Source organism: Sceloporus occidentalis, unplaced genomic scaffold (genome assembly GCF_023333645.1).
Source record: "Sceloporus occidentalis isolate IW3139 unplaced genomic scaffold, rSceOcc1.0.p SCAF_14, whole genome shotgun sequence".
NCBI lineage: Eukaryota > Metazoa > Chordata > Lepidosauria > Squamata > Phrynosomatidae > Sceloporus > Sceloporus occidentalis.
The window spans coordinates 8,920,981-8,943,157 of record NW_028316994.1 but is presented as its reverse complement, the minus strand read 5'-3'; the positions used below and the strand labels follow the sequence as shown (position 1 = coordinate 8,943,157).

Here is a 22,177-nt window from a genome sequence, read left to right as displayed (position 1 = left end):
GCAGTTTGACACCACTTTAACTTCTATATATGACTCAATGCTGTGGAATTCTAGGATTTGTAGTTTGTTGTGGCACCAAAGCTCTCCGACAGAGAAGGCCAGATGTCTCACAAAACTACTAATTCCAGAATTCTACAGCTTTGAGCCATGGCAGTAAAAGCAGTGTCAAATGGGATTAATTCTGCAGTGTAGATGCAGCCTTGGTGAAACATATATGCATCACTCATTTCAAAAAATGTTTTTCTTAAAACTTTTAGAATGGACATGAAGAATGTTGCAAATAGGAATGACACATGGACTCACACATTTGGAATTTTGTAAAATTTTCTCTTCTTGCTGGGTGCTACTGAGTGCTCTCTTGATATAGGTCCCATTAACAATAAAACTGAGGGGATGATGGAAACTGTAGTCCAACCTGTCTTGATTAAGTACTAGCGGAAAGATGGAGGGGATCTAATGAATGGGAGGATTTTTTGTGCATGTGTGTGTAGGGGGATAGTGATGGCTCATGTGCAGCTGGGTGGAGGCAATTGTGCTGGCAGCTGTTCTTGCCTCTTGGGGGTTTCATTTCAGCTTTTTTTCTGTTTGTGAGTGGTTGGCCTGTTTTTTGTGCAGGGAGTTTCCAGTGAGATGGAACAAAAAGTTAGTTTCCCTTTTCTGGACCTGAGAGCGCAAGATAGGAAGCACAGATACACACCAAAGGGAAGTGTAAAACAGTGGACTGACCAGAAGAGAATCAAGACAGCAAAGAAATCTAAAGAAAGAAAAAGGTAAAGAAATCAGAGAAGGGGGAATTTAGCAATTATCATGCTCTAGATACCATATTGATCAAGAGGCTTGCAAATGATGAGAGCAGATCTGGTAACATTAGGCAAACTTTCAAACAAGAGAAGTCCTTTCTTCTCTTTTGAAGAGGTGGAGCGTAAGAAGTGAAGGAAACAATGATTTGGCAGGAGAACCAAGGGACACTCTAAATGCATTATCTCAAGGGATATATTGCTTGGTTGCATGGTTTGCTTTTCCTTCTGAAGGGACACCATACCATTATATCTTAAAGGCAAGGGTGACAGATTTCTTCTCCAGTGATGTTTAGGGACCATTCCCAAAGGACCAGGGCAGAAAAATGTCTTCTTTCCAAACAGCCTATGCTGCCCGTTGTTATAGAAACTACAGAGCCTGTTAAATCCCAATCCCCAAAGCAGTCTCATTTGCACAAATATTTGCTGCTGTTGCTCTGCATTCCTGTTTTCTTTTTGGGGGTGGTGATAGAATTGTTTCTAGATGGGATTTTCATGCAGCTACTCCATTTTACAGGTCTAGAGCTGTCATCTTACATTTGTAACTCTCCTGTGGTTTCTTACCATAACATCTCTCTTTCCCCCACTTCCCCGTCAAAAAAATCCATTAAGGAGGGGATGCCAGAGTAGCTAATGCCTTCCTTAGTTATGCTAGGAAGCTCTAGCATAAATCATAAAAATCTAGAAAATCAAGGAATCTACTCTCTTGATTTCTGGGAAATCAGAAACATAAGAACTCATTTTTAAATAAAGATACACAGAGCTTTATTTTAGCCAAAGTTGACCAACAGGAGATCCTATTATTTTGATCTATGCCAGGCTTGAAGTCTTGGAACATGGGAAGTAAAAATAGTGCTTGTGTGTCTTGAGCAAGCGTTGAGTGCATTTTGCTTCTTTTGTTGAATAACTGCAGCCATATTCTCCATCTGTCCTGATTTAGCAGTGAAAGTCCCAATTAATTCCGTTGTCCCACTACTTTTAAACTACTTTTAAAACATCACATTTTCTCTCCTCCTCCTCCTTCCTCCTTGGTTCTCAGCTTACTTCCATTACGGCAAACTGAGCTCAAATTGCAAAAATAGGTTGCACTTAATATGCGGAGAGGAAAGGAGAGGAGACCTGGAAGCTTGCCTTTCCCACTATGAAGATTATCACATGGGGATGGGATAAGGACGAGATCTCTACCCTGTCCCTATCCCATCTTTGACTGTGATCCCATGAAAGGCTTTCAGATTGCAGTGCTATTGTCCCATCATCAAAGTGGCATTTCATTAACACGAACTCCCATTAATGCAAAATGCCAGGCAATGCTGCTTCAGTGATGGGACAATGACAGGACAGTGATGGGATCTGCATGATGTTGCTTGAAAGTCTTTTGCGTGATTGCGGTCAATTGTGCTTTCTGGATGGGATAATAAGTGCAACGTTGTATGAAAATCTTATCGCGATTGTGCTATAAGAATGGGAAAAGGACAGGGCAAGGACATTTTGTCCCCCTTGCTGCCACCATGGTAACTTTTCAACTCCTCTTTGGTGCAGCATGCCTAAACACTGCACCAACAGAGCACCGGAATTTGCCTACCATGCAGTTGGGTGCGCAGCGTAACACCGGCGTCCGGGCATGCGGCGTCACAACACCATGCCCCCACATGCCCCCATGCTGGCACTTCAATCTGGTCTGTTTAACCCCTACATCTCTCATAAAGTGTAAAGAAATAACTCTGAACACTAAACTGAGGATTGTCTGAGCCATTGTTTTCCCCAGACGGACAGTACATGATGAAAGCTGGACAGTGAAAAAAGCTGAAAGGAAGAAAATCAATTCATTTGAGAGGTGGTGCTGGAGAAAAGAGTTGAGGATAGCATGGACAGTCAAGAAGATAAACAAATGGGTTCTAGAGCAGATCAAGCCCAAACTATAGGTGGAAGCCAGGATGACTTAAGTGAAGGTCTTGTACTTTGGCCACACCATGAGGAAAAATGAATAATTAGAAAAGACAATAATGCTAGCAAAGGTGGAAGGCAACAGAAAGAGAGGAAGACCACATGCCAGATGGTTACACTCGATCAAAGAGGACACGGGCCTGAACTTGCAGTACTTGAGCAGATAGTTGAGGACAGGGAGTCTTGGAGATGTGTTGTAACGGTGGCCATGAGTCGAAGTCAATTTGAGGGCAGTTAACAACTACTACAACCACCACCACCAAATCCCAGAATCCCCAACTACATAGCCAATGGCCAGTGGCCATTCCAGATAGAGGATTCTGGGAGTTAACAGAAACTTAAATCTTTTGAGCTAGACAAGTAAAAATCCAGAGTCTGTAAAATGTTGGAAGCTGTGTATATAGCTAGACAGATGCAGCAGCAAAAGGGGTGGTAGTGTCTGCAGAGGCCCAGTGGATCTGGGAATCAGCAGAGGTTTTGCTACTGATGATTTTGGAGAAAACTTTGCAACTCCCTATGAGAGGTAGTTATTTTTCTGATAAAACCAGAGAGATATCGGGAACCTGATCTCTTGGATTGTTTTTGAGATAGGCAGTTCTGTTTTCACTGCAATAGAATTAAGCTCTTTAAAAAACAGGAATGCTTTAGCCTTGGCACACAGGCCTGTCTGGAGTCTGGAGCTTGGACTCCAGGATGGAAATGAAGGTGGGGAAAAGTGGAGCAGAGCCAAAAGTCAAGGCGGAGGAGAGCTGGAAAATTCAGATGAGGATCATAATGGTGAGATAATAACAGCCTAGACTGCCAGTGACTATCATAATGGTGAGAAATGCTTTATGTTGAAATGGTCCATCAGTGATCATGATCACACCAATTAATATCTAATAAATCATGCAATAAATGCTGGAGTTGCTAAAGACAATCCCTGCCTGATCTCTTAAAGGCCTGTGTTCCAAAGACTGCACATGTTTTAGGCTAAATAAATAAATAAAAAAAATCAAACATCAAAGATGAACAAGCCCCTGCAAGCTTGGTGGTGCTCAAAAAATCAGATGATCATGACTTTCAAAGCTCTTCTGTTCTTGAAACAGGGGGGAGCCCTAGCTCCCCTAAAGTATGCTCCTATATCAGGCATTGGAATCATGTGGCCCTCCAGAGAATTGTTGTTGTTTGTTGTTGTGTGCCTTCAAGTAATTTTTGACTTAGGGTGAACCTATGGTTAATCTGTCATGGGGTTTTCTTAGCAAGATTTGTTCAGAGGGGGTTACATTGCCTTCCTCTGAAGCTGAGAGCATGTGACTTGCCCAAGATCACCCAATGGGTTTCCACTGGGTGGATGGATCAGCAGGGATTCAAATTCCACTGGATAAGCAGGGATTCAAATCCTGGTCTCCAGTCATAGTCTAATGCTCAAAAGCCATTAATGAGGAGGAATACAAGCCAGGAGACACTGCAGCAGGTTGCTTTTGCCTGAACCTACTGCAAAGGGTAAGATTTGGCTCCCTCATCTCCTTGCTAAGGGTGCATCTACACTGGCTAGAATATTCTGGGAGCAGCCCAGAGTATTCTGGCCCCAAAGCTGCCCCAAATTCTCTTTGTTACCTGTGTACTGCTGGGCAACAGTCTATATATACGTCCTCCTGTGTCACTTGGCACTTCCACCACTGATGCAAGTTGCACCCTCTGAGGTTAGAAAGTGTCAATTACGTACATGGCTGGGTATCTTATTGTGACCCCAGAGGAACCCACCTGTTCCAGTGGCAGATGTACCAGGTGACACAGTGGGGATGCATGTGAAGACAGCCACCAGCCATCACTCTAAAGTGCTCCAGGTGTTCCTGGAAAATCTGGAGCAAAAGGTAAGTCATTTAAATCCATCATAAGGCAAGGAATGGTTGGACTGAGTGTGGTACTGGCCTTCCAGTTGTGAAGACAGACTGCACTTGATTTGGACATTGGTCCTATGGTGCCATAAGGGCGGCGCGGGGGACAAGTTTAAATGGCCCATGTAGGCATGCCCTAAGTTGAATGAAAACTCCTCTTGCATTTAGAACACAATTTGTAGCAACTGAAATAAGCCAGGGACAAAGGGGCAAAGCAGAAGGAGAGACATTTTAAAAGCAGCTGAACTGGTGGGGCCACTGAAGATTAATCAGGATTCTCTCTGCCAAATCCCAACAGTTGGAAGGTATACTTCAGAGCAACTAACTGTTCCAAAGAGACTCACCATCTCTCCTTCTCCTTTTCTTTTCCCAGATGGCTGCTGTTGTTGCTGGCCTGGCCCGGGTACTTCAGCCTGCCATGGCACTCCCTGGAGGTGAACCTGGTTGCCAAGGCCTAGCCCCTTGGTATCTCCTTCTGGGCTTACGCCTGGTAGCCCTTTTTATTGCCGATGGTCCTTGGTCTTCTGCCAAGCCTGACTTGGCTTGCAATTGGACCTTAGTGGATCTGAACGTCCGACCATTCTGCAGTGCTCTCTGCTTCAACCAACGCTTCTCTTCGCCAGTGTCCTCAATGTGGGGATTTGCCTTTCTGGTGGCCCTACTCCCTGTGGGACTTATGAGGCTCATAAGGGCTGGTGTGAAGCATGAGAGGAAGGTTGCAAAGGCAGCAGATGATGAGCTGACAGATAGCGTTGGTGTGAGACACAGCACAGCGGCTGGAATCAAAATGGCTGCAGGGTCAGCTCCTACACCTGGCATAGCTGCCTTCAAAACTGACACAGTTCCCTCAGAGTCCAGGATGGCTTCTCACTGTACCTGGCGTTCAGTGGCCTTTGTCTTCTGTGTGATTCTTCTCTTGGCAATGGAGCTGTGCTTCCTCTGGGTTGTTATAACTCTGCAGATCCCATCGGTGTCTGAGACAACCTTCTTGTGCCTTCCAGGAGCACAAACATGTCCAGAGGCACTTGAATGTGCCATGGCAGGGCAACCGGACAAGCAGGTGGCATTGTGGGCATTGGCTTTCACAGCCATGGTTGATGTGGTTGCTTGCCTGGCCTACCTCCTCGTAAGATTAGTGAGAGTTTCCTCATGCCATAGAAAATAACTGAGCCAATGGGTGGAAAATGTCAGAAATTGGACTGTGAAGGCAGAAAATGAAAGACACCAATATAGTACACACAAAAACAATTGAATTGGTAGACTATTCAGAAATATCTGCCCTTTGGGTGAATAATTTAGTGAATAATAGATCTAGACTCAAGAATTTTTTCCCCCAAGTCCAGTATTTCCAAATTCTCTGTTGTTCTCCTTTCTCTTGCAGCCTTCCTTCTCTCATTATGAGTTTGTTTCTTTTAACTGTTTTAACTGCATTGTTGACTTTTGTGAATGCTAAGAGCTACTTAGGGAACTCTGCCTCAAAAGTGTTTTGTTATAAATATCTTGAACAGCTTTGGCCAGCTTGGGGAAGGTTTCACTTAAACTAAGCCTGGGAAACCTTGGTGGGAAGGCAGAATTTAGTTTCCACAGAAGTTCTTGCGGCTGCGTTCTGATGGTGCCTGGAGCCAAAGTCAAGAGGGTGATGCCAGAAATAAATATCAGCATCTTTTCCCCCTGTCTAAAGTTCTTCTTGGCAGTAGCTAAGCCTCAGGAGAAGTGTTTCAAACTTTTAGAATAGGAAGAGTCCATATAAATTTTGGGAAGACACCGGACAGTTGAATCAAGGGGAAGGGGACAGCTGGAAGGCCTTGAGATGGGTGGATTCATAGATAATTCTTGCTGCTGTAGTCATATAAAGTACCATCTTTCTATATTTCTCATCAAGGTCTTCCTCGAAGGTTCCTAATAAGTACATTTTTGGATCCTTCTTTATATTAATGCAGTTGGCCCTCTGTATCCATGGATTCCTTAATCTTGACTTCAACTTGACTTGAAAATAGTTTTAAAAATTTATAAATTTTCAAAAACAAACCTTGATTTTGCCATTTTATATAAGGGGCACCAATTTACGATGCCATTGTATTTAATAGGATTTGAGCATCCATGGATTTTGGTATCCACGGGGGTCTTGGAACCAAAATTCAGTGGATACTAAGGGCCCATTGTATGTACTGTAATGAGATTAACTGATGAATATGTGACCAATATTCCTTTGATTTTTTAGATGGCCACTACATATGATGTGTAACTGGCACATACCTAGCCGTTTCCAGCAACAGCAGTAGCAGCAGCAAGCCCAAAGCTTTCCTGGCCAGCCCTGGCAATGCCTCCTAAGCAGTGCATGCTGCCAGGGACAACTGAGGAAGTGGAGAAAAGGAGTCAGTTGCCATGGGGAAGGAAAGGCAGGCTGTTAAGAAGAAAGGAAAGAGTAGAAACAGAGAAAGGATCAGCCTAAGAGGGCCTAGCCTGATCCTTCCCTTCCCCTTTGCTGCACACATATTTCTCAAATGATGAATCATGCAACAATTGAATTTTTTTGGTAAACACATACACATTTTTTGGGGGGAGGGGGAAGTAGACAGACCTGGTTGTTCATTATTTTGAATGACATCACTAAATAAATTCATGACATGTAGGACTTACAACCTGGAAGCAGGTATTAACAAGTTTGTGCTGTGCCGAAATACCAAATGGAAGTAATCATTTTGGTTAATTTAGCCATGCATTCTTCTGTAAAATTAACATATTGTCCTTATTCATAAATTACATGATGAACCAACGTCTGCCTTCATGAAGAGCCAACACACCAAAATACTGTTGTTGTCTTTTTGGCATCTCATTCAGTCTACAGAAAAGGAAAAGCTTTCCATTCTCTAATAGGGGATATTCCTTAAAATAAGGGATACTTGCCAGCCCTGGATGGGACAAGCTTTCTAGCCTTCAAATAAGGGACACTCCTGATAATAAGGGACGTCTGACAACCCTACTTTCCAGCTAGGTTACTTAGAAAGTAAACAAGAGAGATGCAGAAAAGAGTTTTCTGATGCTTCATCTTTCTCCCACCTGGGGCCTTCCAGAAGTTTTGAATCACAACTCCCATCATCTCCTACCTACATGGCCACAGCTGCCCTGGCTGGATTTGAGGTAGTTCACCCAACCTGGGATGCTCTAGCTAGAGATCATGCACTGAGTAGGAGGTTGGACTCTGTGGCCCATGAGGCCCCTTCCAACTATGAATTTATGACTCTATGGGTCAGAGGAGGGGTCTGTCAGACAACACAGCATGCACTACTTATGGAGGCACTGCTGGGGCTAGCCAGGAAAGCTTTAGACTTGCTGCTGCTACTGCTATTGCTGGAATTGGCTTGGTATGTGCCAGTTGTAAGTCATATGTGATGGTAATCTAAAGCAAAGGAATATTGGTTGTATCTAGAGGGCACCAGGATGAGGAAGGCAGACTGCTGCAGTCAGTGGTTCAGTGCGGGTGCTTGACCAACCAAACCTTTGGCAGGCTCCCCTTGGAAACATTGCCTCTGGGCACTCAGATCAGCTGTCCCTTGGATTTTGGAAGCAGCTTCTGGCCTGTGGTCTCAGAGAGAAAACCAGCTGCATTTCCCCTCCAAGACACTCCCCTGTCTAGGCTGCAGGGAGAATCCTAGAGGAGCTGATGAGTCATTGCTGATTTTACTGGTCATGCCCTGTAGTTAACCTATCTTGTCCTCTGTGTGGCTGTGAGGAGCTGGGACATCATAGGAGATTCTCTGTGTTGTCTGACAGACCCTTCCTCTGACCCATAGAGTCAAAAAGCCATTGTTGGAATGGCCCCTAGGGCCATAGAGGCAAACCTCTTGCTGAGTGCATGATCTCAAACTAGAGCTTCCCTAGAATATGAATACTAACAAGTGTTAGTTATGGTGTCACTGCTTCTTTAATGATCTCTTAGAGCAACAAAGGCCTGGACCCCTAATCTAATAGAATTAGTGCAGTGCAGTGGCACACAGGTTCTAACTAAGGAGCAAAGGCATAATGGCTCAGAGAACAAACAGGGGCTCGGTACACTGCCACTAAGAGATGCCGCCATGCCACCACCTCCTGCTCAGTGCACAATCTTCAGGTAGAGCATCCCCAGAATATGAATACTAACAAGTGTTGGCTATGGTGCCACTGTTGTTGTCTCTGAGAGGGCTTTTGTTGATGTCACCCCTCACTACTGCTGCTGTCCAGTAGCAGTTTGGCACACTTAGCCCGGCTCCACAGCAAAAGCTTATCTCACATGGAAGACTCTACCAGTAATAGGGTTACCATCATCATAGGATCTTGCTTCACAGGAGCACACATTCTCAATACCATGGAAAGATATGGCTATGGGGGGAATTAATACAGTGGGCCTTTGGTATCCACTGGAATTTGGTTCCAGGACCACCCCCACCCCCATGGATACCAAAATCCATGGATGCTGATGTCCTGTTATATACATTGGGGTAGTACAGTTGGACCTTTCTATCTGTGAGGGATCCATTTTAGACACACACCCCCCGCAATAAAAAAAAATAGGATCTCAAGTCCCGTTGTCCCTAATGGCAGTGTGTCATGTGAGGGGCCGCTAGTGTGGCTGCATGCACATGCCACCATTTGGGACAACAGGGCTTGCCATCCTCAGATGCTGAAATTCATGGATGGCAAGCCCATGGATGGTGAGATCACACTGTAAAATAGGGTCCCTTATATAAAATGGTAATATCAAGGTTTAATTTTTGGGTCGCTTCACCCTATTTAACTGTGGATGGTTGAATCCATGGATGCAGAATCCGTGGATAGAGAGGGCCAACTATACAGGCTACATGTCTATTATGAAGACATGGCTTATTATTGTCTATGGTGAATTATGCCAATAAACAAGGAGGCAGGAAGACTGAGGATTTAATGAGTGTTGTTGAATTACTATAAAACCAAATGCCCTTTGAAAGCAATTCCCGGTTGAGGAACTTTGTCAGGGGTGTGATTGCTTTTACTACAGTAAATGTGGCCACAGGAAAGGAAGCAGAAGCAAAACATTAAGAGCAAAAGATTGGTTCACAGTAGGCCTGCTGAAATCATTTGTTCATGAGTAACATGCCCAATATTTAGAAAAGTTACTTTTTTGGTTAATAACACCCAGAATCCACCAACCACCATGCCATGTTGGCTGCAAGGTTGCGGGATTTGCAGTCCAAAAGTAACCTTCCCAAGCTCTGCTTATGTTCCATTGATTTCAGTGGGCTTACTCGAAATATTATTAATTCTGGATCCAACCCTACAAGTAGGGAATCTGTAAAATAATTTTCATAGATTAGAAAGTTATTAAGGTAGAGCATGTACTGGAACTGTATATTCTGTTCCAGTGATATATAACAATTACTGGAAGAGTGGTCATATCAGGTTCACAGAGTTTCATTGTTTAACATATTCTTCTTCTTTCCCCCCAGAACTGGGCTCAAGGTGGCTCACAGCAAGATTAAAAATAAGTACAGACAAAAACATATGAAGACAGAAATCTTGCTTGCATCATTGTTGTTCAGCTATCCAGCAACATTGCTAGAGGAGTATGTTCTTCTGAGCTTTAAACTAACCTCGGAACTCACAACTAGAAAGGCAGCACTGAGGATCAGAAACAAATTGCTCTTAGGGAGGACAATGTAGCGAACTTGATCCAGATTTTATTTGAATACCATAGAGATAGCTGTTTTCTTTCCATGGTCAGAACAGCAAAAACTAATTTTCCAGTGTTTTATGCTCAATGTGCCTCAAGGAGGAAGGAACCATGAACTCCACTTTCCCAATCCAGTTCTGTTTGTATGTGCTTCCAGTTGCTTATGAACTTACAGCAACCCCATACATTTCATAGGGGTTTCTTAGGCAAGGAATAATCCGAGGTGGTTTTCATTGCCTTCCTCTGAAATACAGGCTATCTCTTATCCAGAATGCCAAAATCCCACATACTCCAAATCCAAAATCATCCATATGCGTGGCTGAGATAGTGTCATCTTTTCTTTCTGATGGTTCAGTGTACACAAACTTTTGTTTCATGCACCAAATTATTAAAAATATTGCATAAAATTGCTCTCAGGCTACATGTATAATATAAATGAATGTAATATTTAGAATAGGGTCCTATCTCCAAGATATCCTTATGTATATACAAACATTCCAAAATATGGAAAAAAATCCAAAACCCAAAGCACCTCTGGTACCAAATATTTTAGCTAAGCAAGACTCAAGCTGTATAGCTGACAGCCCTGCCCTCAGGTATTCCTTGGCATTCCCCTATCCAAGTGCTAACTAGGCCTGAACCTGCTTAGATTCCAAGATCTGTTCGACAAAACGAAATAACTACTAGGTGTAATAGCAGAAAGGGAATACTCATAAAGACAGGAACCTGGGTTAATTGATTAAGGAGAGTTGGCATTCACTCTCTAATTGCCCTTGATTAGCCGGGTTGGTTGGCTTTCTTTGCTGTCTGCATTTTGTTTGCCTCCACATTAAACTGCCTAAAGTCTCTGATGGAATCCATTCAAGGAATGTGGCCCAGACACCATCTGAATAGTTGAGATCAAAGCTTCTGGAAACCTCTGAAACCGGTTTCTCAGTACCCACAACAAACCTTGGTTCATTGCCAAGGTCAGCTCCTAAGCTCTCCTTGATCCCTAATGCAGAGCTTGGAATTAACATGCGATGAGTGACAGCATTACCTATAATGTACTACCTTTTAGGGTGACAATATTATTAGTCAGTTCGATTGGCCCTCTACACTTGCAGCTTTGACTTTTGCCAATTTGATTTTTCCCAGATTTGATTAATATGTTATATCTAGGATTCTCTAGGTCCTCCATTATGCCTCTGTGGTCAACTTCCACCAAATGTGCTGCTGGAGGACCTACAGATTCTTAGAGAGAACACTTCTCTAAGCATTTATAGGCCCTCCAGCGCAGTTCTGTGCTCAACTTTCAGCAGATGTTGACCATAGAGTTGTACTGGAAGACCTGGAGATTTTTAGAGAGGTGTTCTCTCAGGTGTGTGTGTGTGTGTGTGTGTGTGTGTGTATTTGCGGCTTTCCCATTTTCTTCTCTCATGGCATTGAAAAGAACAAGATGGAATTTCTCAGAAACTCAGATTTGACTCTGGTGTTTCCACTGCCTGTTCCCCAGATATGAGATGATATAATAATAATAATAATAATAATAATAATAATAATAATAATACACAAACAGCAGTCATACTTAAGGCAATGCAGAGGATTTCTAGCATCTCGCAGCAATCTTGTAATCACTGCCTGGAACTGGGTGCAGAAACAACTTTTCAGTACAGGTATATCTCAGGTTGTATACAGATGAGCCAAATGCGCTGTGCTGGCGCTGATTTTAGGGTTAGGAACCGCGCAGCAACCGCACGCTCCCTAACCCTAGCATGGCATGGTGGCACTATAATGGCAGCGGCCTGTCCATAAAGGCGCTGCCATTGTGATGTAAGCGCCGCACGGCGTCTGCACAGCACCACATGTCACATTGCAAGTGTCCGCCCGGTGGTGCAAAAAGAACCCAGTTTTTCTGGGTTCTTTTTATTCCGTAGGGAAACCGTGCGGTTTGGCAGCTGCGGCTTCCCTCTGGAGGGAATTAGGCCGCCGGCAGGCCGCACCTTTGGGGTGGTCTGTACCATGCCTGAGTTAACAAAACCTCTAGCAAAGAAGCTCCTTTTTACAAAGTTTTTTTTCCCATCAACCTTTTCCTTTTCAGGATTTTTTTTTTTAAATTACATTGGCATTGGGATGGTGAAGAAAGGCTGAAGAAGCACAAGACTTTCAGTGCTGGGTTGCAGCAACATGCTTACAGTAAGCATTGCAAGGAAGGGGGGAGCTCTGGTTTGCCTTTGCCTTCCTCTGAGGCTGAGAGAGTGTGACTTGCCCAAGGTCACCCAGTGGGTTTCCATGGCTGAGCAAGGATTCAAACCTTGGTCCCCAGAGTCACAGTTCAGTGCTCAAATCACTACACTGGCTCTCAAAATTTTTGCTTGCCAAAATCCAGAATTGAAGCAAGAACCTTTAGATCTTCAGTCTAACGCTCTCAAGATTGGAAGGCAAATGCCTAAATTTCATCAGGATCTTGTAGGTGTAGGGAAGTGGGCGTTTTTCTTTCAGGAATCGATTAGAAACTGATTATTATATTGTTCTGCTTAACAACAGTCAGACCAGGTGTGGTGAAACATAGCAGGCCTGTTTTATTGGCAACCTTCATGACATGTACATGCTGAATCATTTTTACTTTTAAGGCTTTAAAAAATTTCAGTATAGCTAATCATGCCTGTCAGCAGTGTAATACAGTTCTATGACTTCACTGTGATTTGTTTTAAATTATGTGTTTTGCTCTAGTTTTTGTAAGCTCCCCTGAGTTACAGGGCTGAGCAAAAATGAGATATATAGGAGTAAATGATGATGACACTTATAATCAAGGACAATACTTTTCTAACAGCAACAACAACCACCACCAATTCAAAAAATGTAAAAAAATAGAGCCAATCATATTATAGATTATCTATACAGTTATGATTATTATTTTTATATTATTATATTTATTTATATTCTGCTTTCCTCCCAAAACTGGGACTCAAAGTGGCTTAAAAGAACAATACAATTAAAAACATACCAAAAAGTGAGCATTAAAATGATGATTTTGCACCAGATGAGGTGACCTCTGTATTTTTCTAGGCTGGAGTGAACTAGTTGCAGGCTTGCAGGGTCTACTTTGTTGATGATGCTGTTTTTACTAGAATCTACCATGTGGTGCCAGAGGTATATGGGCCAAGATCCTAGACATGTTGTAAAGTTCCACACAGGAGGAATCATGAAATATCTGCCCACTCATTTCCCTCAAACTTGACTTCCACATGATGATGATGATGATGATGATGATGATGATGATGATGATAATAATAATATGATTTACACAATTTGGTTTAATTGGGATTGTCCCTGCCAAACTGGGACAGTGGGAAGTTAAGCTGTTCTAGGAAAATATTTGCATTATTACGTGGTTCACATATAAAACATTTGCAAACCGAAGGAAGTACATTTCAGAATTTGGAAATGTAACTTGTTGGCCACCTCAGACAACATGGCAGGATGCCATGCTGAGTGGGGGATTATGGGAGTTGCTATCAACAAGGCAAACCTTTCCAGGCTCTTTGATTTATGCAAGAGACCTCTTGCATAATAACTTAAGCTACAAAACTGGGATACAGAATTTTAAGCTGCCATAGAGATCCGCCCAGGTTATTCCAATTTCATGCATATTTACTCATAGGTGAGTTCCACTAAAATGAATTGTTTTGTTTCTAGTCAATTTGTTCACAATCAGTCACTGTGTGGAAGCTGGGACTCACCCAACTAAGAGTTCACACACCCTCTGATCAACACTGAAATCATGATTGTTATCATGTTTAATTACCTCATAGATCTTCCTCTTATCTTGTTATACAGTGTTGGCACTGCATCTCCTCTCTTTGGTTTCCAGAATTCCTGAGGAACCCAAATTTGTTCATGAGAATATTCAAAAGAGAAGCTTTGAGTGTGAAGTCCTGCACAACAGGCAGAATGTTCTATAGATGCAGCTTCTCCAAGCGGGGAGATTCCTACAATGCCTTGCAGACAGAAATAACAACAAACAGCTATTTGAGGAAAGGTTGCCAGATTGAAAATTGGAGAGGACTCCTGTATCTTTAATGGTTGTGTAGAAGAGGTGAGTTCATCAGGTGCTACTAGTAACCTGGTAGTGTGAGAAGCAAGACCTGCTGAAATTCCTGCTTCTACACAACCACTAAGGAGTCCTCCTTAGTTTTCAATATGGCAACCTTAGTTTGAAGTATAGGAGCCCAGCTGGAAAAATTTGGCAACCCTATGATGATGACTGGGATTGTGAGCCTGGGTTTTCTTGTAGGAACGATCCTGCCCAGCAAGTTAGAAGAACTTATTAATTTGTAAGCTGGTGTAGGAGGCTTGGGGCACTTATCCCGCCAGCAGGTTCTTCCAGTGAAAAGCCTCATCTGGTTAGATTGGGTACATCCTTGGGCAGACTTTAGGATGATGGGGTGGGGCCAATTTACATAGGGAGGATGAGTTGTTCCAAGGGAGGAGAAGAAAGAAGAAGTGAGTGGATGAGAAGGAGAAGGCTCCTTAAGGAGAGAAGGTACCCAGTAGTCCTCTAACAATGGGAGTGAGGGATAGAAACATCACTGGGCATCCAGAGAGGTCCTCAAAAGAGAGACTTCTTCTAGAGAAGAGGGAGGGAGGGAGAAGTGGTGGTGGTGGCAGCAAAAGGAAGAGAGACTAGAAACAACACTCATAAAGAAGGAAGAGGCCAGATGGCTCTGTGTGTGTGTGTGTTTTGTGTGAGTGTTTGAGAGAGAACTGTGAGTCAGGAGGAGGCAGGGAACCAGTTTCCATTGTGAGCATATGGTCAGAGATGCATGCACATTTTTTTACCACACTGATGGATAGAAGCAGAAGGTAGATCTCAAAATCCTGGATCTCAGGAGGTCTAGATTGCTCTTCCATCTTTCTATGCTTAGTTATATTCAACCTGCCCATTTAGTATTTTTTTTTTTGTTGAGATTAGGTAGGTACACCCTGATCCTATCTATGATTAAAAAGGTAAAGGAGTCCCTTGACATGAGTGTCTCCTTGTAACCGACTATAGGGGATGGTGCTCATCTTCATTGCTAAGTCGAAGAGCCAGCGTTGTCCAAAGATGACTGAGGTGGTCATGCGACTAGCATGACTGCACTGAACACTGTTAACTTCCCACCAAAGTGGTACCTATTTATCTACTTGCATTTACATGCTTTCGAACTGCTAGGTTGGCAGAAGCTGGGACTAGTGACAGGAGCTCACCCCATCATGCAGCACTTGGGCCTCAAACTGTCACCTTTCTAATCTTCAGATCATCAGAACTGGTGTCTTAAAAACACTAAGCCACCACATCTTTTTATTTATGATTACCCAGTGGTTAATTTTCACTGACATTCAATGGGATTTATCTCTTCACAACAACCCTATATAGATTCCTGCTAAGAGATGAGGACAAGCCAGTGTTCCCAGTCTTAAATCCAATTCTTTAACTACTGTAGTATACTCTGGCTCTCTATTAATGTTTCACCAAGTTTTAAAAGTATTGTTAATAATATATTCTCTAGTACATTTAAAACATCCACCACCCTGCAGAATGAAGTGCATCCCCAGGCAAATGTGTTATATTAAAATGTTTAATATAGGGTTGGGGAACCTTTAACTCTTGAGGTAATTTTGGACTACACAACTTCCATAATCTCTTCCCACTGACCGTGCTAGCAGGTGTTTCTGGAAGGTCAACTTCAAAACATCTGGAGGGCCAAAGTCATCCACCCTTGCCATAATAAGTACATTTCTACACTTCTTTACACTGTATGCAGGCCATTTTGGAATCTCAGGCATGGGTCACCATAATTATGAGAAAAATGGGTTAGAGAGAGGGAACAAAGCAAGGTGAGGTAAAACAAGGCATCAAAAGAACATGAAAACGGAGGCTTCTGAGTTTAAACAATGGCACGGCAAGATAAAAAGCATGGAGTGCCATCTAAACAGCTGGGGAATGCCATGGGACATATGACATCAGTGGGACATATGTGTAGATAGCCGCCTTGCATCACTCCAGACTGCAGAGGTAATGGGACAAATCTGGCCAGATTACTCTGGGAGCAGCCTGAAGTTTTCTGCATGGTATATATTTGTAAAAAAATGAGCTTTTTGTCAGAGACTTTTTGTTAAAATGAAGTATGCTTATAAAAATTTTTTTTACAATTAATAAGTGAGAAAAGTGAGAGAAGAAATAAGAGAAAACGTATTTAAGTACTAAGGGACTTCAAGAGAGTGGGAAGGGAAGTGAATTGTAGTAGTCCTTGCTTAGCTTCTAATCATTTCCTCTTTATCTTCCACATCCTTCTTGTTCGACTTCCCTTCTGCACAGATGGCTGCTGTTGTTGGAGGACTTTCCCGTCTCTTTCAGCCAACGATTGGGGTACTTTCAGGGGAGAAGGTCTGCCAGGGCATCAATCCATGGTATTTTCTAATTGGCCTTCGCATGGTGACTCTGTTTTTTGCCTTTGGACCTTGTGAGTCTCTCAGGCATGATCTGATTTGTCAATGGCCTTCAGATGTTGGGGATGCAAAGACCTTCTGCTCTGCACTCTGCTATAACCAGCATTTCCCCATCCCCATCTCCTCCGTCTGGGTCTTCTACTTCATCACCATCATCTTCATTGTGGCACTGATGAAATTTGTTCACGTTACAGAGAAAAACTCTTCTGCAAAGGATGTAGAAGCAGCCATGGAATCCAAGCCAGGTCATGGAGCTGAAGGATGCTGTGACCCAGCTGGCCCAGTTACCTTCAGTGGTTGGAGATACGGAATCTACATCTTTTGCATCGTCCTAATTTTGACCATGGAGCTGAGCTTCATGTGGATTCTCCTGGGCCTTCAGTTACCAATTATGAATCAAGCTGTTGTGGTGTGCCAACCTAATAATGCTGCATGCCCTCCTTCTGCCCAGTGTGCTCTTAATGTCCAATCGGACAAGGGAATTGCTTTGTGGTCTTTGGCATTTTGTGCTGCAGCCAATGCCAGTGTCTGTGTCGGCTATTTGGCTGTTCATGGGGGTCAGGCCTATGGTTGTTGTGGTGGCTGTGGCAGTAAAAGGAAGGCTAGATCTGGTTGCAGTGCCAGGGAAGCCTGTCCTTGTAATAGGGAAAATTGCTGCTGTCAGGGCAATGACAGTGGCAGGGATGCGATCTGTGGTTGTCAGGGCAATAGACAGTGTCCCTGCTTCTTCCAGGGCAATGAGGTGAGGCACAGCTGGAACTTGGTACCCAGCAATGAGGATTCAGAAGGGAAGTTACTAAGGGGGGACACAGAACTGGGAAGTGAAAGGAAAGACTGGAGACCTGATGATGGAACGATACCAATGAGAGAGCCATTGAGGACTGGAGCCAAAAAGAGCCGAGATCATCCAGGAAGAGAAGGGAGGGTGGTAAAACATGCGGCAAAGTATCAGGCATGGGGAAAGCGGAGAATGTGAAAGTGTGGACATGTGAGAATATAGAGTGAGCAAGAGAGAGGTTAGGACAGCAGAGAGAGAGGAGAGGATGCAGAGAGGAGAACTGCTTTGAAGGACCGCACAGGGCTGATCCTACCAAGCAGCAGAGAAGAGCATCCTGCCTCAGGCTTTTCTGGAGTGACTGCACTTTAACCATTTTTGGGATGATAGCACATAGGTCACTGTGTGATAAAGTCCAGTATCATGAGGAGGCAGGTAATAATCCATGAAGGCAGGATCTGGCATCTCAGTGATGTTGCAAGACTTTTTAAAATCTTGGCTCATATCCTTCAACAGTTCACAGATGAAACCTAGGACGTATTTGGTCAAACAACATGGTCAAGATTTCAAAAGTTATTAATGAGGAAGAACTGACAAGCTCAGAGATGTTAGAGGGTGTTTCTTTAAACTGAGCCTATTGGGAAAGGCAAGATTTCCTCCTCCTGCCATACTTAGAATTAATTGATTGCAAACTTCTTTTATACTCTGAGCACAATTTGCATGATGAAGAGGGAAAATAAGAGGAGGAGAAAGAAACGGCTATTTTAAAAGCAGCTGAAAAACTGGGATGACAGAGGATTAATTGGGACTGTTAGTGCCAAAGTGGGACAAATTGGACTGTTTGCCCTAGGAGGAGTGACTGTCTGGCATTTAGGTTCTCTTTCTGACAATAAAATAGTTTTGGGCACCATTAGATTGGCTGCCTTTTGAAAATGTCACCTTTAAAAACGTATGTAATTCAAATGCTTTGATATGCACAGCAGCAAAGTAGGTATTGATTAAAATAATTTAGAGTGTGGTATGAAACCTCAATATAGAGTGCTTTGTGTTTAATTCTCACACTTCAGTTAAAAAAGAATGTAAATGGTAACATCAACTCAGCACTGGAGTATCTTAAAAACTGAATTAACTCTTATCAGCGTGAACTAACTTTACAGTACATTCATCCCTCCACATTTGCTGGGATTAGGGGCACAGGACCATCATGAATGTGGAAAAACCATAAATAACAAAACCTGAGAGAACACCTCTCTAGGAATCTCTTAATCATCCAGTGCGATTTTTGGTTAAAGTTGACTATAGAGTTGCACCGGAGGACCTAGAAATTCCTAGAGAGAACATATTAATAAAATCCGTGAATAATTAAATCTGCAAAAGTCAAAGCTGCAAATATGGAGGGATGAGTGTAGTCATTTTCTCAGAGTCGATAGATGCTCCTTTTCCAAAACACTTTTATACAATTGAGTTTAACAACAAAATAGCACTGAGTATACCAGTTATATTTCATGGCCTTAACTATTCATATGTATATTTGCCACCTGAGTCTAACTTTTCAGATATCTGATGAAATGGGTTCTGGACCTCAGAGTGTATGCCTCAATAAAATCAGTTTGTCTTTCAGATATTACAACATTTTTGTTTGTTTTTGCTCTAGCATATAAAATTCATCAAAGGGTAAAGAAGGAAAAAGATTTGTCAGCTTTCTTAAAGACTGGCACAGTTTCCAATGGAGGTTATATTGCAGGATCAAGACAATAACTCATCCTATGGCAAATATTTGTTGTGGGCAGTTGGAAATTTGGGTGTGTTTCTGTATTAAACCACATACTTATTTGATACATCCCTTTAGGGGTACAGCTGTTGTTTTAATTGATCAGTTTTCCTTTCCATTTCTGGTTGTTACAGTTGGTAATATGTCTAGGCAAATGCCAGAGTAAGTACTTTAAGTTCTAATAAAGTTTTCAACGCTCAGTCACTGCGTGTCCTTGGAAAAAAACTACACTAACAATTGAAGGTTCTTTTTGGGCAAAGAGGGTGAGATGTTGGATATGTGGATCCCACCCATTTTGTAGGACAAAATAATTATTAAAATATAATAATAGAGCCTAGGAGTGGGTTGCTTATGTTGCTGAACTGTAACTCCCTTCAGTGAATTCCTTCAGTGTATTCCTGCATGGCAGGGGACTGGACAGGATGGCCTTTTTGATCTCTTCTATGATTCTATGATCCAGCTTTAACTGAGCTGCTTTTTGATAGCTTTTAATCTTTTTTATTGTATTTACTTCTTTTTGGAGTCAACTTGTTTAACACTGCAAATAGTTTAATACTGTTTTAATCCTCATTTTTAATATGTTTTTAATTGTATCATTCTTTTAAACTGAGCCATTTTTAGTCTCAATTCTGATCGAAAAGTGGGCTATCATCATCATCATTTCCCACTTCACCATTGGATCTGTAAGACAGAGCTCAGGGGAGTTAAGTTTCACTTTTGTTCTCAAACTTGAATGCATGAATATTTTTTATAATTTTCATTTCTTTGCATTAAAAGAGAACATTCTTGATTTATAATTTTGATTTACATGGTTTGCATAGAATGACTGGACATTTAGTCCAATACATCCAGAGGTTGTCCAAAGTTAGATAGAACTTTGTGCAAACTCTGTGGGAAGTAGCTGCTGGCTTCTTAGAGCCTTACTTGTGAATGATATTATACAAGACAGGAGCCTGGCAGATTTCAACCATGCCAACTTGCGTAATGTGACAGATACAATTTGGACACACTGTAATTGTCACTTAAATTGTTCCAGCTCAGACAGGTGAATTTATGGCTCTCAGGTTACACTCTTCATGCAGACTGACCGGCTCATGTAGTGGAGAAAGATTTAAAAATTTGGCAGAGATCATTGGGCATATCCATATGTAGGCAGTCATCTGGCTCAGTGATTTTTGAGCCTTTGAAGACAGGGAGGTGCACCAGCTTCTGTGTTTGGGACTTGCACTAATCCTGAATGGTGCCAGATGTTTCGAGCCAAGGGCAAAGCAAGTATAATGTAGGCAGATGCTAAGCATGCCACTGAAAAAGTCAGATAGGAAGCCGATGAAAGACTGGGGTGTTTGACAATGCAGAGGCCAAATCTAGGGCTCTCCCTTATATATTGCCCAAACTGAACAGCAGTACCGTTCAGTCATTTAAGACTAGGATGGACAAGACTCAGACTGCTATCATGCTGCAGAATCAATGCAGTTTGACACTGCTTTTAAGTGTTGTGGCTCCATCCTATGGAATTCTGGGATGTGTAGTTTGTTGTGGCACCAGAGCCCTCTGATAGAGAAGGTTAAATATGTCACAAAACTACAAATCCCAGGATTCCATTGCATTAAGCCATGACAGTTAAAGCAATGTCAAACTGCGTTAATTCTGCAGTGTAGATGCAGCCATGGTCTCTGTACTATGCATGTTCATAGTTGGTTTTGTGGTCTTCATTGCCCTGCCCACCAAATTGACTGATATGCCAACAAATTTAAGGTGGCTTGGTGGCAAAACCACTGACATATGGTCAAGATGCATGAGGGACACACACATGCTGGTGTGTGTTCCCAGAATCCTTCAGGAAGTGCAATTCAGCTTAAAAACAAGGTACATGTACAATATGCACCTTGTTTTGAAGCAAAAGTGTTTTCACTACTGCTGCTGTTGTGTGCCTTCAAGTTGTTTCCAACGTAAGGCAGCCCTAAGGCAATCCTATCATGGGGTTTTATTGGCAAGATTGGTTCAATGGAGGTTTGCCTTTGTCTTACTTTAGGCTGAGAGCAAGTGACGTGCCCAAGGTAACCCAGTGGGTTTTCTGGCGGAGCGGAGAATTGAACCCTGGTCTCCAAAGTCGTTGTCCAACACTCAAACCACTACACCATGCTACAGTGCCAAAATTTGGTGGCATAGGTTTGTCGGGCAGCCCCCAAACTATGCGACTCCCCACAGCCTCCATACATTGTGACCTCTGATTTAGACTATGGATTTAAACACACATAATTTTTAGATAGCAAGATGTAATATTTTTCTTTTGATTTTAAGTATTGTAAGACAGCCTTGTGGCGGTGAGTGTATTGGTGAGCGGGGGGGGGGGGGGACTTCATTTTCTGCCCAGTCTGCTAGAACCATGGATCTCTGTCTCCAATTTTTATTTTGGTGTCCCACTGAAACAGTGGAAGAGATTTCCATGGACTCACTTTCTCATGATCAGAAAAGGAAAATAATAACGTAAGGTACCATGGTAAATTGCACGTTTCGAGCATGAGAGGTGTCTGAAGACAAATTGTAGCAGCTTGATGAATGCTTCCATTTGATTAATGGGCTAATTTGATTTTAGACAATCCATTTTAGCAAACAAAATTTCTTGCACCTGACCAATAAACAACCCAGACCAGGGGCTGCCAATGGAACGGTTATAGAATGATATCCTAGGGGAACATTTTCATAAGGTTGGCAGATACAAATTGATAAAGTAGACAAATTTAAAGTGGAAACAAAAATCCATCAGTGATACCTTTAATGGCCAACTGAAATGCACAATGCACAATATTCAAAACAGGTTTGTAATATCTTACCTGATGAAGAAGCCCACGG

The 22,177-nt window shown here is 42.6% G+C and overlaps 2 protein-coding genes across 2 annotated transcripts; both read left to right on the top strand.

Moving 5' to 3' along the window:
• Window positions 1-680: 680 nt before the first annotated feature.
• On the top strand, window positions 681-5,903 carry LOC149303804 (uncharacterized). Its single transcript, XM_089480555.1, has 2 exons — window positions 681-770; window positions 4,995-5,903. The coding sequence occupies exon 2, from the start codon at window positions 4,995-4,997 to the stop codon at window positions 5,784-5,786; it is 792 nt and encodes a 263-aa protein (XP_089336681.1). The 5' UTR covers window positions 681-770; the 3' UTR covers window positions 5,787-5,903.
• Window positions 5,904-16,507: 10,604 nt separating this feature from the next.
• On the top strand, window positions 16,508-18,535 carry LOC149303803 (uncharacterized). Its single transcript, XM_089480598.1, has one exon. It carries the CDS (start codon window positions 16,648-16,650, stop codon window positions 17,752-17,754), a length of 1,107 nt encoding a protein of 368 aa, XP_089336724.1. The 5' UTR covers window positions 16,508-16,647; the 3' UTR covers window positions 17,755-18,535.
• The last annotated feature ends 3,642 nt before the right edge of the window (window positions 18,536-22,177 follow it).

Bases quoted from the DNA above. Each gene is read 5' to 3' on its own strand.
- LOC149303804 (XM_089480555.1), top strand. From the start codon at position 4,995: ATGGCTGCTGTTGTTGCTGGCCTGGCCCGGGTACTTCAGCCTGCCATG.
- LOC149303803 (XM_089480598.1), top strand. From the start codon at position 16,648: ATGGCTGCTGTTGTTGGAGGACTTTCCCGTCTCTTTCAGCCAACGATT.